The 12,879-nt window shown below is 40.2% G+C and overlaps 1 protein-coding gene and 1 pseudogene across 2 annotated transcripts; one reads left to right on the top strand and one right to left on the bottom strand.

Annotated features, from left to right (window-relative positions):
- Positions 1-235: 235 nt before the first annotated feature.
- On the top strand, positions 236-5,090 carry LOC306863676 (annotated as a pseudogene). The gene is made up of 9 exons (XR_013786097.1): positions 236-284; positions 366-512; positions 902-1,062; positions 1,152-1,355; positions 1,440-1,621; positions 1,701-2,653; positions 2,685-3,491; positions 3,603-3,827; positions 3,968-5,090. The product of XR_013786097.1 is annotated as an uncharacterized misc_RNA (transcript).
- A 666-nt stretch (positions 5,091-5,756) lies between these two features.
- Positions 5,757-12,184, bottom strand: LOC306863472 (patched domain-containing protein 3-like). The gene is made up of 4 exons (XM_079406813.1): positions 11,261-12,184; positions 10,710-10,831; positions 8,316-8,461; positions 5,757-8,227 (listed from the first exon to the last, which is right to left on the bottom strand). Exons 1-4 carry the CDS (start codon positions 11,990-11,992, stop codon positions 6,279-6,281), a joined length of 2,949 nt encoding a protein of 982 aa, XP_079262939.1. The 5' UTR covers positions 11,993-12,184; the 3' UTR covers positions 5,757-6,278.
- Between the last annotated feature and the right edge of the window lie 695 nt (positions 12,185-12,879).

Raw genomic sequence — 12,879 nt, forward strand, 5'->3', positions numbered from 1 at the left:
CACCACAATTACTGGTTACAAGAGGAAGGATTGCACATTTAAAGACCCTTTGTTGAAAGAAATGTGATTTCCCATTGGTTTTCCATTGTGAAAGGCTTTATAAAAATGCCTAGATGTTACTGGGAGCTGATGAATACTGGCCACAACCATGAGGAGACCAGCAGAGCTGAGAGATGCTTGTGCTTTGTTTTTTTGCAAAGAGACATAATGATCTTTGAAAAAAATAATCGCTAAAATGGACGAGGATATTGCTATCATTGGAATCGGATGCAACTTCCCAGGAGGTAAATGTGTTATGTACTACTGTATTACTTATTTTGTGACAATGGTGTGTGCATTTAGATGACTATCTACTACCTTCTCAGGTGAGGGTGTTGATAGTTTCTGGAAAGTTCTTGTAGAGGGAAGGAACTGTGTGGAACAGATTCCAGATTTGACACATCAGAGTGGTTTCATCCTGATGAGAGCAAACCAGGAAAAACACAGACGACCAAAGCTGGTCTCATTGATGGGTAAGTTCATGATGATGCATTTGAGGTTTATAGTTACTAAAAAGGTGAAATGATGAAGTAAAAGAGTTTCTTTTTTGCAGATTCAGTGAAGTGAAGTGAAGTGACATTCAGCCAAGTATGGTGACCCATACTCGGAATTCGTGCTCTGCATTTAACCCATCCAACGTGCACACACACCATGAACACACACCCGGAGCAGTGGGCAGCCATTTTACCACTGTTGGGGGTTCGGTGCCTTGCTCAAGGGCACCTCAGTCGTGGTATTGAGGGTGGAGAGAGCGCTGGACATTCACTCCCCCCACCTACAATTCCTGCCGGCCCGAGACTCAAACCCGCAACCTTTGGATTACAAGGCCGACTCTCTAACCATTAGGCCACGACTTCCCCAAATTCAATGAGTTTGATCACAAGCTCTTTGGCATCAGCGAGGCTGAAGCTGATTACATGGACCCTCAGCAGAAACTGTTGCTGCAGTGTGCATACCGAGCTCTAGAGGATGCTGGGATACCCTTGGAAAAAGTGAGCGGGACCAGAACAGGGGTTTACATAGGTACATACATTAGATAAATCTAATGCAAGTTCACTTTTTTGTTTGTTTTTAACTTTAGGATACTGATACAGTGTTGTGTTTGATTTCAGGACTTATGAACAGGGACTATGAAACACTTTTGAACAACTGTCCCAGCACAATAACCCACTATAATGGCACCGGAACAGCTATGAGTGTAGCTGCCAACAGAATTTCCTTTGTCTTCAACCTGACTGGACCTTCATTTGCCATTGACAGTGCATGTTCTTCATCTCTTGTCGCCCTTCATTCTGCGTGTCAGACCATTAGACAAGGTAATGAAACTATTTTAACTCTGTTCATTTCTTGATATTCACATTGTTAATAATTAATAATAAGTTGTTTTACCTCATCCTTAGGGGACTGTGAAATGGCTCTGTGTGGAGGGGTCAGCTGCATCCTTGAACCTCGAGTCTTTGTGGCCCTCAGCAAGGCAAAGATGACCTCACCTGAGGGCACAAGCAAGCCATTCTGCCGCACAGCAGATGGCTATGGTAGAGGGGAGGGATGTGGTATAGTCCTCCTGAAGCCTTTGAAAGAGGTAGATATTTTACTTTTCAAAATTATTCATGATGTCAAATTCATTTATGGTTTGTAATAAGGCAAATGTCTTTTTTCAGGCTCTTGAGGACCTTGATCATATTTGGGGAATTGTGAACAAGACTGCAGTAAACCAAGACGGCCACACCGATCACCAAACCCTCCATGACCCAGCAGGAGGCTCTACTGCGCATGATCTAATCCTCTGAGAATTATCTAGCAAATGTCCAGTATGTAGAAGCTCATGGGACTGGAACACCAGTAGGAGATCCGGTTGAAGCAGGAAGTATCTCAAAAATCATTGCCAAAGCAAGACCTTCAAGCTCAGGGCCTCTGTATATTGGCTCTGTTAAGAGTAACATCGGACATACAGAATCTGCAGCAGGGGTGGCAGGACTCATAAAGATTCTGTTAATGATGAAACACAAAACTATTGTCCCTCTGTGTTCTACTCAGCAGAAAATTCAAGCATAGATGCTAAAGCTCTCAATCTTAAAATCCCCACCAGAGCTCAAAAATGGCTTTACTCTGGATCCAGGATAAGGATGGCTGGATTAAACAGCTTTGGGTTTGGTGCCACCAATGCCCATGCCATCATCAGTGAGTATGTTCAAGCAACAGTCTCCGACAGCCACACACTTGAACCTCTAAAACTGCTTCCACTGTCTGCAGCCACGGATCAGTCTATTCATTTGTGCATAGCTGACACGTATCAGAGGATTTCAGCAGATGAGGCGGTTGATCTACAAGCTCTTGCTTATACAGCCGCCTGCAGAAGAAGCCACAAAATACACACATTTTGGAAAGTCTTCGCTGCATCATCTGTGTCACAATTAAAATCACTGCTCAAAGCTAGCATGAACAAGAAATTAGCTCCAACAAAGCAGGACCTAAAGTTAGTTTTTGTATTTTGTGGGAATGGCGTTAATTATAGGGGAATGTGTAAGCAGCTACTGAGAGAAGAACCTGCATTTAGGGACAAGATCAAAGAGGTTGAAAACTACTTCCAGAAGTTTAGATGCACCAGTATTTTGCAAAAGATCGCAAATTGTGACTGTGAACAGTCCTATGTCATGTGGGCTGTCAAGTGATAAAGAAGCAGTTGATAATGTGCACCAGAAGCTTCAGTCTACATTCAAGGGTAAAATCCTGTTCCTTCATGTCTTGGATGTTCCCGCTGCCTACCATAGTCATATGATGGATCCTATACTGGCCCAAATCAAAGACAGCATTGGACATTTAACTCTGAATGAAAAGGATTGTAAACTTTTTTCTACAGTAACAAGAGAGATGTGTCATCAAGGGGACTTTGTCACAGGTGAATACTGGGCAAGAAACATTCGAAAGCCTGTTGCATTTGAACAAGCAATTAAAGCAGTTTCCAACCTCACAAGGAACACAGTCTTTGTGGAAATTGGTCCAAGACGGGCTCTGCAGAGGAACCTCATGGAGATCCTGGGAAATGACACCACAGTGCTTCCTTCAGTGCATCCAGGTAAAGACCAGGAGACAATTTTCTCAGCTGTATCAAAACTGTTTGAACTTGGGATCAATGTGAAGTGGGACGAGTTCTACAAAGGGTTTGAAACAGAGCTTGTTGCTTTCCCAAGGTATCAGTTTGAATGTCAAAAGAATGAGGTATACTTTGAGGATGTAAGATGGGGAAATGACACAGTCTCTCGGAGTCCACATCCACTGATAAGTCCAAGTAAACGTGATGGCAAAGTAATCAAGTGCAACCTGTCAGCAGCTACAACCTCCTACCTTTGGGAGCACAAGAACAATGGCATCTCCATTGCTCCTGGGGCATTGTATGTTGAGTTGGCTTTTGCATCCATAATGGAAACTGCTATTCCAAAAAAAACTCTGAAGTAATTTCAGCTCACAATCAATTTCCAGAGTTTGCTTGTTCTAACTAAGAACTGCCCTCCTCTCAAAATCACAATTGATACATCTAAGGAGGATGCAACCATATGAATCAGCCATGAAGGCGGTCCAGCTATGAGCGAACAGCAAACCATTCACCTCAACACTGTTTTAAAGAGATGTCCATCAGTCACTGAAACAAAGGATGTTTACAACACTCTTAAAGACATAGGATTTGAGTATGGGCCCAACTTCAAACAACTTAGTGACATTCATTGCAGACAAGAATTCAAGGAAGCAGTGACCAGTCTCAGGATTCCAGAGGAAGTACTCAACCATCTGTATGAGTATTGCTTGCATCCTGTGGTCCTAGATTACTTCTTGTAAATGTCCTCAGTTTTAGCATTAGTCTCTAGCACCGTTAGGCCTAGATTTCCCTCTGCCATTGGGAGTATGGTTATAGCTGCACCTCCCTGTAAAGAGATGTTCATGTATATGAGTTCTCAAAGAGAGGTGTGTACATTGCTACAGGTGGTCTTTCTGGTTTGGGATTTGAAACTGTTAAGTTTATTGCCCACAGGGGTGGAGGATGAATTGCCACTCTCTCAAGGAGTGCACCATCTGAAAAGGTACAAGAGGACATAAGCAGTCTCCAGAGGAGATATGGGATAAGAATTCGCACACTTCAGTGTGATGTCTCGGTGTCAGAGCAGGTGATGGAAGCCATTACTGTGATTGGAAAACATTTTTCCACTTATCCAGTCAGAGGTGTGTTCCACAGTGCTGCTGTTCTTCATGATGGATTACTGGAAACTCTCTATAGATCTCTTTTCCAAAAAGTCCTACAACCTAAAGTCTGTGGTGCTCTTAATCTTCACTTTGCCACTCTGCACAGCCAAACACTCGATTACTTTGCGTGCTATTCCTCAATCTCCTCTTTCATTGGAAATGCTGCACAAGCCAACTATGCAGCAGCTAATTCCTTTCTGGACGCTTTTTGCCACTTCCGACGCAATATTGGACTTGCAGGACAGTCGATCAATTGGGGACCCCTTAATCTAGGCCTACTACTGGACAAAGACAATTTTCAAAAGTTTTTGGAAACAAAAGGGCTAATGATCATGCATGGATGTGTCAGAGATTCACGAAGCGCTGGAGAACTGTCTGTTAGATAACTATCCCCAGCAGGTGGTCTGCAAATTCAATTTCAGGAACCTAAAGAACCATGTCCTCTCTCAAAACGTGTCTCTCAAGTTTCGCCTGTCTGCTTTAGTGGAGGAGGGGCTAAAAAACAAGGTTGTTGAGGACTCCAGGATAAATGTTCAGTCATCAGTAGATGACGGTGTTAGACAGATCCTGACTGAAATGTGTTGTGTGGATACTGATGATCTTCATGATGAAACTGCACTCACTGCACTAGGAATTGACTCGATGTTAGCCATGACATTGCAAAATCGCTTGTTTCAAGAGATAGGTGTGAATATTCCTCTTGTTGCTATGCTTGATCCAACCAGTACACTGTTCTCATTGACTGAATTTATAAAACCGAGCACTGAGGAGGACTCTGAGATTACTGCGAACCTGTAATGTATAGTTGTTTTCCTTTTCTGCCACCTTGTGTATTGTACATAGTGAAGAAGACGGCTAGACAAATTTTTTTAATATAAATGAAATGTAACTGAATTTTTTTTTTTTTTTTTTTTGAGAATGCTAATTTTGTTTTAAACCTCTTATGAAAAATCCTTTATTGCTTAATTGTAGAAAACCACAATATTGCATAATGTGTGACAAACAATAAACGCCCATTCTGAATATATTTGATTGAACCTATACATTTCCAGCCCTAATAATACCAAGGAGTCAGAGATCAAAGGTCAGGTATGTCCCAACTTTTTTCTGCCAAATGTGTAAATCCACCGAGGCTTTTAAGCAAACATGTGCAGCAACAGACTCATGAAACATGGTAAACTGAGTAAACTAAATGTGTAATTTTGAATAGAAAATTATATTCTTCCTAAAATTGTAATACTCTACCATTCATAAAAAAATTAAATATTTAACAAAACTGGTGTAAAGAGTGAAAATATTCACAGTTCTGCTAATCCTTACTCAGACAATCCTCTTTTCTCGAGGAAAACACAACAGCACGTGCACTACAGTAGCAAAGGGACTGTGTGTCTTTTAAAAGACAGTGGAAAAAAATAAAAAGCATAAATCATTTTGTAGCAGTTTATATCAGCCAATAAAAAACAGTTACAATTGGTATGTTTAGTTATGTCTTTAATAGGCTTTTACACATTCAACTGCATATGAAAACATTGCAAACTTCTCATAAATACAGAGCGAAGTATGGTTACATATGTGCATTCAGTTAGTTTATTATTTCACAAAAATTAAGAAAGCTTCATATTTGTTCTTTTTACATATAACTAAATAGAAATATCCACATATCAAGTATATCAAAATATTTTTGGGGCTCATTCATGAAATTGTTCATAAATCCATTCTTAGATAAATTGTTGCATTGAATTGAATCTGGTAATTTACTGAAGAATGATTTTATGAACAACAGATTAATACAGTCTATGGTGAGTTAATGCTACAGCTGTTGGGCGGCTACATCCTGAAACCCAAAAAAGTCCTAAAATCATTGGCCCAGATGTATCTTGTAAAAGAGTGCCATGATGCATTCCTATAGATTTAGATTTACATCTGTAATTTGAATTTAAACATATAAAAGGTGTTACACATACAAACAGAATAAACTTGGAAGAAATAGAAGTAAAAGAATTTTACAAAATGGACAAATCAGAACCGTTAGGAGTGGGCACATCTGAATCTTGAATGTGGTTGCTATTTCCTAAAACACAATTTTGGCCTTCTGAGCACTGTTTTGATTGACATTTGACTCTTAACATGTCATCATCAGATGGTGTATACATGTGAACCTCGTAGGTCTGACTGTCCACTCTGAACATTGGGATAGTGCTTGCCATGCACATGTGGTTATCTTCAACATGCTGGTTATTGCCGGTAATCATCCAAATAGAAGAGCAGGGCTGAGACTGACATGTTCGGTGGTTGTCTGGTTGAAAAGTGTGATTGCCATAAATTTCCCGCTCTTTCAGCTCACCATCCTTTGCCTTTGATTGAATGTTATTGGTGTGGCTGTTCTTCATGGCCTGCTCTTCTGGGCCTGACTTGCTATTAGCTGGTGTTCCACTACACATGTCAAAAAAGGTCAGAAAAACTGGGATAAAAGTTAAGCCATGGAAGAGACCAAAGATGATCACCAAGAACATAATTTTAAAGAAAGTTCTAAAGATATAGTTCTTTGAAGCAGATAACACCACCACCCCAAGAATAGTAGACACAGCCCCCTGCAAAATAGGGTATCCTAAATTAAACAGGGCTTCCACGGCCTTTTCATTCGCACTGGGTTTCTTATTAGAGACAAAGGCGTAAGAAATATGAGCAGAGAAGTCTACAGAAAAACCAATGCAGACGACAAGAATGATCATGGAGATGGTGTCTAAATTAACATCCCACAATGCCATGAACCCAGTGACCCCCACAATGACAGATGCAATGGAAAACGTGACCCAAAGGGAGCACAGAGGGTTTGGGATGAGGAGAAGGGAGATAAGCAACATTACAGCCGTTGTAACCCCAATGTTCTGGATGGTGTTGGTCACTATCACCGCATACTGGTCATGGTAGATGAAGGCGGGGTGGTAAACTAGTAAAGGAACAGGGCACTTTTGTGCTGTCTCTCTCAATTTATTCAACATATTCATCTCATCCAGGGCGGTAGAGATATTTACGGTCTGTATGAATAAGCGAGACGCGTGGATGGAATTGTTGGTGAAATTGACATCCTGTTTGAAATCGGAATAAAATCGCAGAAACGTTCCCAAGTTATCCTTGAAGACATCTTCAGTGCTCAGATTGAGTTTGGTGTGATATCCGTAGTGCTTGTATGATTTGATCCAGGAGGTGAATATATCCTTTTCAATGAAAGATAAGTTTTTGAAATCTTCAATGCAAGTTTCAAGATCTGACATGTACTTTTCATCCCAGTATGGAAATTCCCGTCGGATGACAACCATGATGTTTGGACCATATTCGGAGAAATACGCCTTCTCATTGTCATAGTATTTCACCACGTAAGAATCGTCAGCTGCTAAATTACGGAGATCAATTCCTTCTTGAATTTGAAAGCAGCCATAAATGCTGATAATCAGATAGATGCAATACAACACAATCACAAAGACCTTCGTCCACGATTTCGTCAGAAATGGGCCGTAGTATTTTTTAAAGAAGTGATTCATTGGTTGTACCTCCTCTGTGCCAGTATGGGGATCGTAAGCGCCCCCCACGCAAAATAATTCATACCACTTCGACTGACCAACTGGACACTCCTCTGGTACTGCCTTGCATGTCAGCCAGTGCTTGTTGCTGTTTTCTCGCCGTCCGTTAAGAACGAGGAACGCTCCGAAAAATGTGATGCTGTAGATGTAGCAGAAAAGGATGGAGGTGCTGGTGTACAAGCAGAAAGAGCGGACGGAGCGGAAGGGCGTCATGAGGCCGATGTAGAAAGCGAGCACGTCTGTGAGCGTGGTGATGGTGATTGAAATTGCCGCCTCTTTGTATGTATTAGACAGGCGAGTCTCCACTCGATCGTGAACACTGGTCTGCTGCCAACAGGAAATGAGAATGAACATGTCGTCCACTCCGATCCCTATTTAAAACACATTTAAAAAATCACTGTTAAATCTGCTAATTATACATTAACACTGTACACAACTGGCTTTATAGTTATGTTTTACCTAATATCAGGAATGGAGAATTAGCAACTGTCATGACAAATGGGACACCGATGTGTAACATCATCCCAAAAGAGGACAGAACAGCAAGTCCAGCAGAGAACACCCCAAATGTAGCAACCCATACTTTGTTTCTGACACAGTCAAACCTGGAAAAACAGACAAAATAGATTTTTTAAGGATTCCTCACAATTAAATTCAAGTATCCCTCAGTTAACAATTGTCACAGATGTTGTCAACAGACCGTAACATGAACTTAAAGGGGACATATTATGCCCCTTTTTACAAGATGTAAAATAAGTCTCTGATGTCCCCAGAGTGTATGTGTGACGTTTTAGCTCAAAATACCCCACAGATAATTTTTTATTGCTTGTTAAAATTGCCACGTTTAAGGTATGAGCCAAAACGCCTTGTTTTTGAGTATGTTGCTTTAATGCAAATGAGCTGGTGCTTCCAGAGAAGAGGGCGGAGCTTCAAGAGCTCAAGCTCGGCATTAGCAGAGCTAGCCTTTGCAAATAGACATTCCCCTATTAGTTATCTTTACAGAAAACATAGTGTTTCAAAGTCAGTCAGCTGATTATATTGTGCATAATAAATTTGTGTTTATGAATTACATAGACGAGGAGCACGGAGGGATAAAAAGAACAACAAAGCTGGTCTCATGCTATCACAAACTTTATAAGTCCCACTTCTGATCATGAGCTCGACAACTTCAAGCGATCAACTCACATTGCTTTCATATGCAACTTTTAACTACCACATTCCTATTCACGATCATTCTGATAGCACTTGAAGGCAGCATCAGTGAAAACCATAGACTGTAAAAAAATATGGACGACGCGTCTCCGCTGCTTTCCACTATAGAAAAGTGAAGTGAATACATCTCAGTATGGCCGCTGCCATCTTGAGTAAATGACGTCATTTGGAGCCTGAGTCTGCACAGTAGAGTCGTGAGGTGGAGCCGCGGTATCAAACTCCCGCAGACCCAATCAACCATAACGACACGCCCTGTTTTTATAGCATCAAATTACTAGCTAAAATCAAACTTATAACAAAAATGAACAATTTAACATATATCAGCGTGATGACCAATGATGACCAAATGACCAAAACCATATTTCGGAAAATTGTATTGGAAGTGTAATTTATTTTTTTTATTTTGACTGAAGTCCCATTTGTTTACATGGAGAGGGCGGGGTTTATGACCTGTACTGCAGCCGGCCACCAGGGGGCGATCAAAGGGCAGCTTCACTTTTACGAGTGAGACACACCTGGTGAAAACAGGCAGAGACAATGATAGCTGTATCAATTAGCCTTACAGAGTGCCAAGAAGCTCTTTCAAAAGGGCAATTTGGAAAACAAACATGTGATACTGGAGCTGACGTTCGCGCACGAAGCGTTGGTATTAATTCCTAAACATTTAGGGAACGTTACTGATTTTTTCCCGTGATATTTCCTTTGAAAATGAAATTTAACCACAGTGTCCTCGGCTCAGATGGGGGGAGATTATGGTGACTCCTATGTTCATTAGTGCATCCCAAAACACTTGAAATGCCTCTTTGGCACTGACATTGTATATAACTCCAATAATAGCGGATCGCAGCTTCTCACTCAGGGCTGTGATTATGCTAACAGGGCAGAGAGCGTCACAAATGGACGGGACTTTTTCCCCTCGGTGACGTGAACAGAGGGAGAATCTGAAACAGCTCGTTTGGAGAGACTGTTCATGATTTATTGGTTTTATTAAAAAATGAGTTGGTGGATTTTTAACATTGTAGGCTGGTTGTTTTCACACACTGCGGCCACACAACTGTGTTCAAACACCTTATAAAAGTGATTTTTGCATAATAGGTCCCCTATAACTCATTCATTTTGAACAAATCTTGTTTGGAATCATTTTCAAACAAGATTCGTTCATTTGTTTTGAATTCAGTTGGGATATGTGGGTTGAACGAATCATTTCCGTTTCCTATACAGAGGCTTTAACCTGAAAAATGAATGACAAAAGACTATGACGAGAATATGCAATACAGACTTGAAAAGGCGAACTAATCACTTCTGTTTTGTGTAATATATCTTTTGGCGAATTAAAATTCTTTCCAAAGTTGGAATATGATTAAAGATTGTGTATGTGTACATGTTTGCCAAATTTAAGGTTTGTTCATTTTGCTGAACGAGATTCAGAGATCCAATCAAATTATCCAATTTCCCCATCAATTTTCCCATTTTCAAATTTAAAAATAAAATCAAATGTAAATTACCTAGAAACAAAAAGTCAAATGTGGGTTCTGAGAACATGTAAAAACATCTAAACAGAAGCCCTGGTAAAATCATGTGCTAGACATTGCACAATACTCTGGGAAACAGAAAATAGCCTATCTATTCAAGTTAACATACCTCAAACAAGAGAGAATGGAGAATGCGATGGCAATGACATATGTGATAGAGAAGAGAGGAATCACATCCTTTGTGTTTGCCTCAAATTCCACCTGCCTTGACAAAGATGTGGAATGGGTCACCTGAGGATGCAAATTATAATGGCAACAACATCATTTTAGATTCAGCTCATAAGAATAACCAAAAAAACATTTCTTATTTTAATTAAACAAATGATTATGAAAAGGATCAATAAATTAAACATAAACATTTCCACTAATATTGCCCAGAAAAAAATAAGAAATTAATAAATATTTTAAGAGCCCATATCAACAGCACTTGTAAAACAAAGAACTATTGCAAAATATGATATAGGCCCTATGGCATGGGATCATAATTTAAGACCAATTAAAACCAGGTATTTGAAAACGACATAAGAACATTGGAATCAAAAACAAGCATTTGTGCATTTTTTTTTTTTACACATATACAGTAGGCCTATAGCCCTTGTGACAACTAGCCCCGATTGCCATCAAAGAACTCAAGCAGTACATAAATAAAATATAACCTACCTTAATAAAGTTCAGTGATAAATTAGAGGGAAAAACCTTTAGGAATTCATTCAGCCATAAATCCGTTCTGGAGCGATTATCCTCCTTCAGGAAATAAAACAGGCGCACTGCTTTTGCACTTTTAATAACAGAAGAGTTTATATTCACTCCACCAACCGAATAGCCCAGGAATATGTACGAGAATCCAAAACGAAAGAACGGAAAGGTGAGCTCGGTCGTTTCTAAATTATTACCATAATATTTATAAATGCCCAATATCTTATTGGGTATGCATTTCTTGTACCGTCTTGCGCAAAGTCCCTCAAAAGTGAGCAGTTCGTGACCCATGGACACATTCAGCTCCTTGACCTTCCTGTCTAAGGTTACTATCTCCTGAAAGGCAGCGTCTGTGAGGATGTTGGAGGATCTTGATACCGCTATGAAGGACGCGTATACTCCATCCGTGCAGAGTCTCTGGTTGGAGAACACCGAGTCGTTCTGCGGAAAGTTCTGCTGCACGAACTGCCTCTCCAGTTTGGCAGGACCGTTCACAGGTGTGAACTGATCCTCAATGTCATTGGCCTCGCGATCTTCTAAGAAATAAAACCCACTCCCCAACACCGCAGAGATCAGCAGAGGAGAGATGAAGAACCACCACGGGTAAGTTCCCACAAAGCGACCGAACTTCTGGAAGCAGATGGAGATCGGCTTCTCCACGCAGTCTGTGGTGCATCCAGCCATGTTCACCGGCATTTTGGAAAGATTAAAAGAAAAGTTTAAAGGGGAAAAGCTGTGCTAAATAAATTAGACTAACGTAAACCTAACTTTCTCTGTATCTGGATTGTGTCTGAAGCATTTAAAGTTTAAACTAGCTATATAAACTAGTTAAAAGTTGATTTAGAAAGAGCTCCATAATGCATGCGGGGTATGGGAATATCCTGACGCATTTTTGCGTGAAAATCTACAGGGAACAAGCCGAGAGCGACCACTCACGGGCACATACAGCAAATTATGTTTAGACTGACAAAATAACCACAGACATATTACCCAAAAACTAAATTTGATGAATGGATGATTAAATTATGCATATAAAATACATTATTTAGCAGTTATATTATTTTATATATATATATATACACACAGTGGGTACGCAAAGTATTCAGACCCCCTTAAATTTTTCACTCTGTTATATTGCAGTCATTTGCTAAAATCATTTAAGTTCATTTTTTTCCCTCATTAATGTACACACAGCACCCCATATTGACAGAAAAACACAGAATTGTTGACATTTTTGCAGATTTATTAAAAAAGAAAAACTGAAATATCACATGGTCCTAAGTATTCAGACCCTTTGCTGTGACACTCATATATTTAACTCCGGTGCTGTCCATTTCTTCTGATCATCCTTGAGATGGTTCTACACCTTCATTTGAGTCCAGCTGTGTTTGATTATACTGATTGGACTTGATTAGGAAAGCCACACACCTGTCTATATAAGACCTTACAGCTCACAGTGCATGTCAGAGCAAATGAGAATCATGAGGTCAAAGGAACTGCCTGAAGAGCTCAGAGACAGAATTGTGGCAAGGCACAGATCTGGCCAAGGTTACAAAAAAAATTCTGCTGCACTTAAGGTTCCT

This window comes from Barbus barbus, assembly GCF_936440315.1.
Source record: "Barbus barbus genome assembly, chromosome: 44".
Classification (NCBI taxonomy): Eukaryota; Metazoa; Chordata; class Actinopteri; order Cypriniformes; family Cyprinidae; genus Barbus; species Barbus barbus.

What these genes read in the sequence shown, in the direction of transcription:
- LOC306863472 (XM_079406813.1), bottom strand. Translation starts at nt 11,992, where the DNA reads ATGCCGGTGAACATGGCTGGATGCACCACAGACTGCGTGGAGAAGCCG. An exon ending in TCCATTCTCTCTTGTTTGAG is followed by an intron (nt 8,462 to 10,709) that starts GTATGTTAACTT and finishes CTGTTTTTCCAG; the next exon opens with GTTTGACTGTGTCAGAAACA. An exon ending in TTCTCCATTCCTGATATTAG is followed by an intron (nt 8,228 to 8,315) that starts GTAAAACATAAC and finishes TGTTTTAAATAG; the next exon opens with GGATCGGAGTGGACGACATG.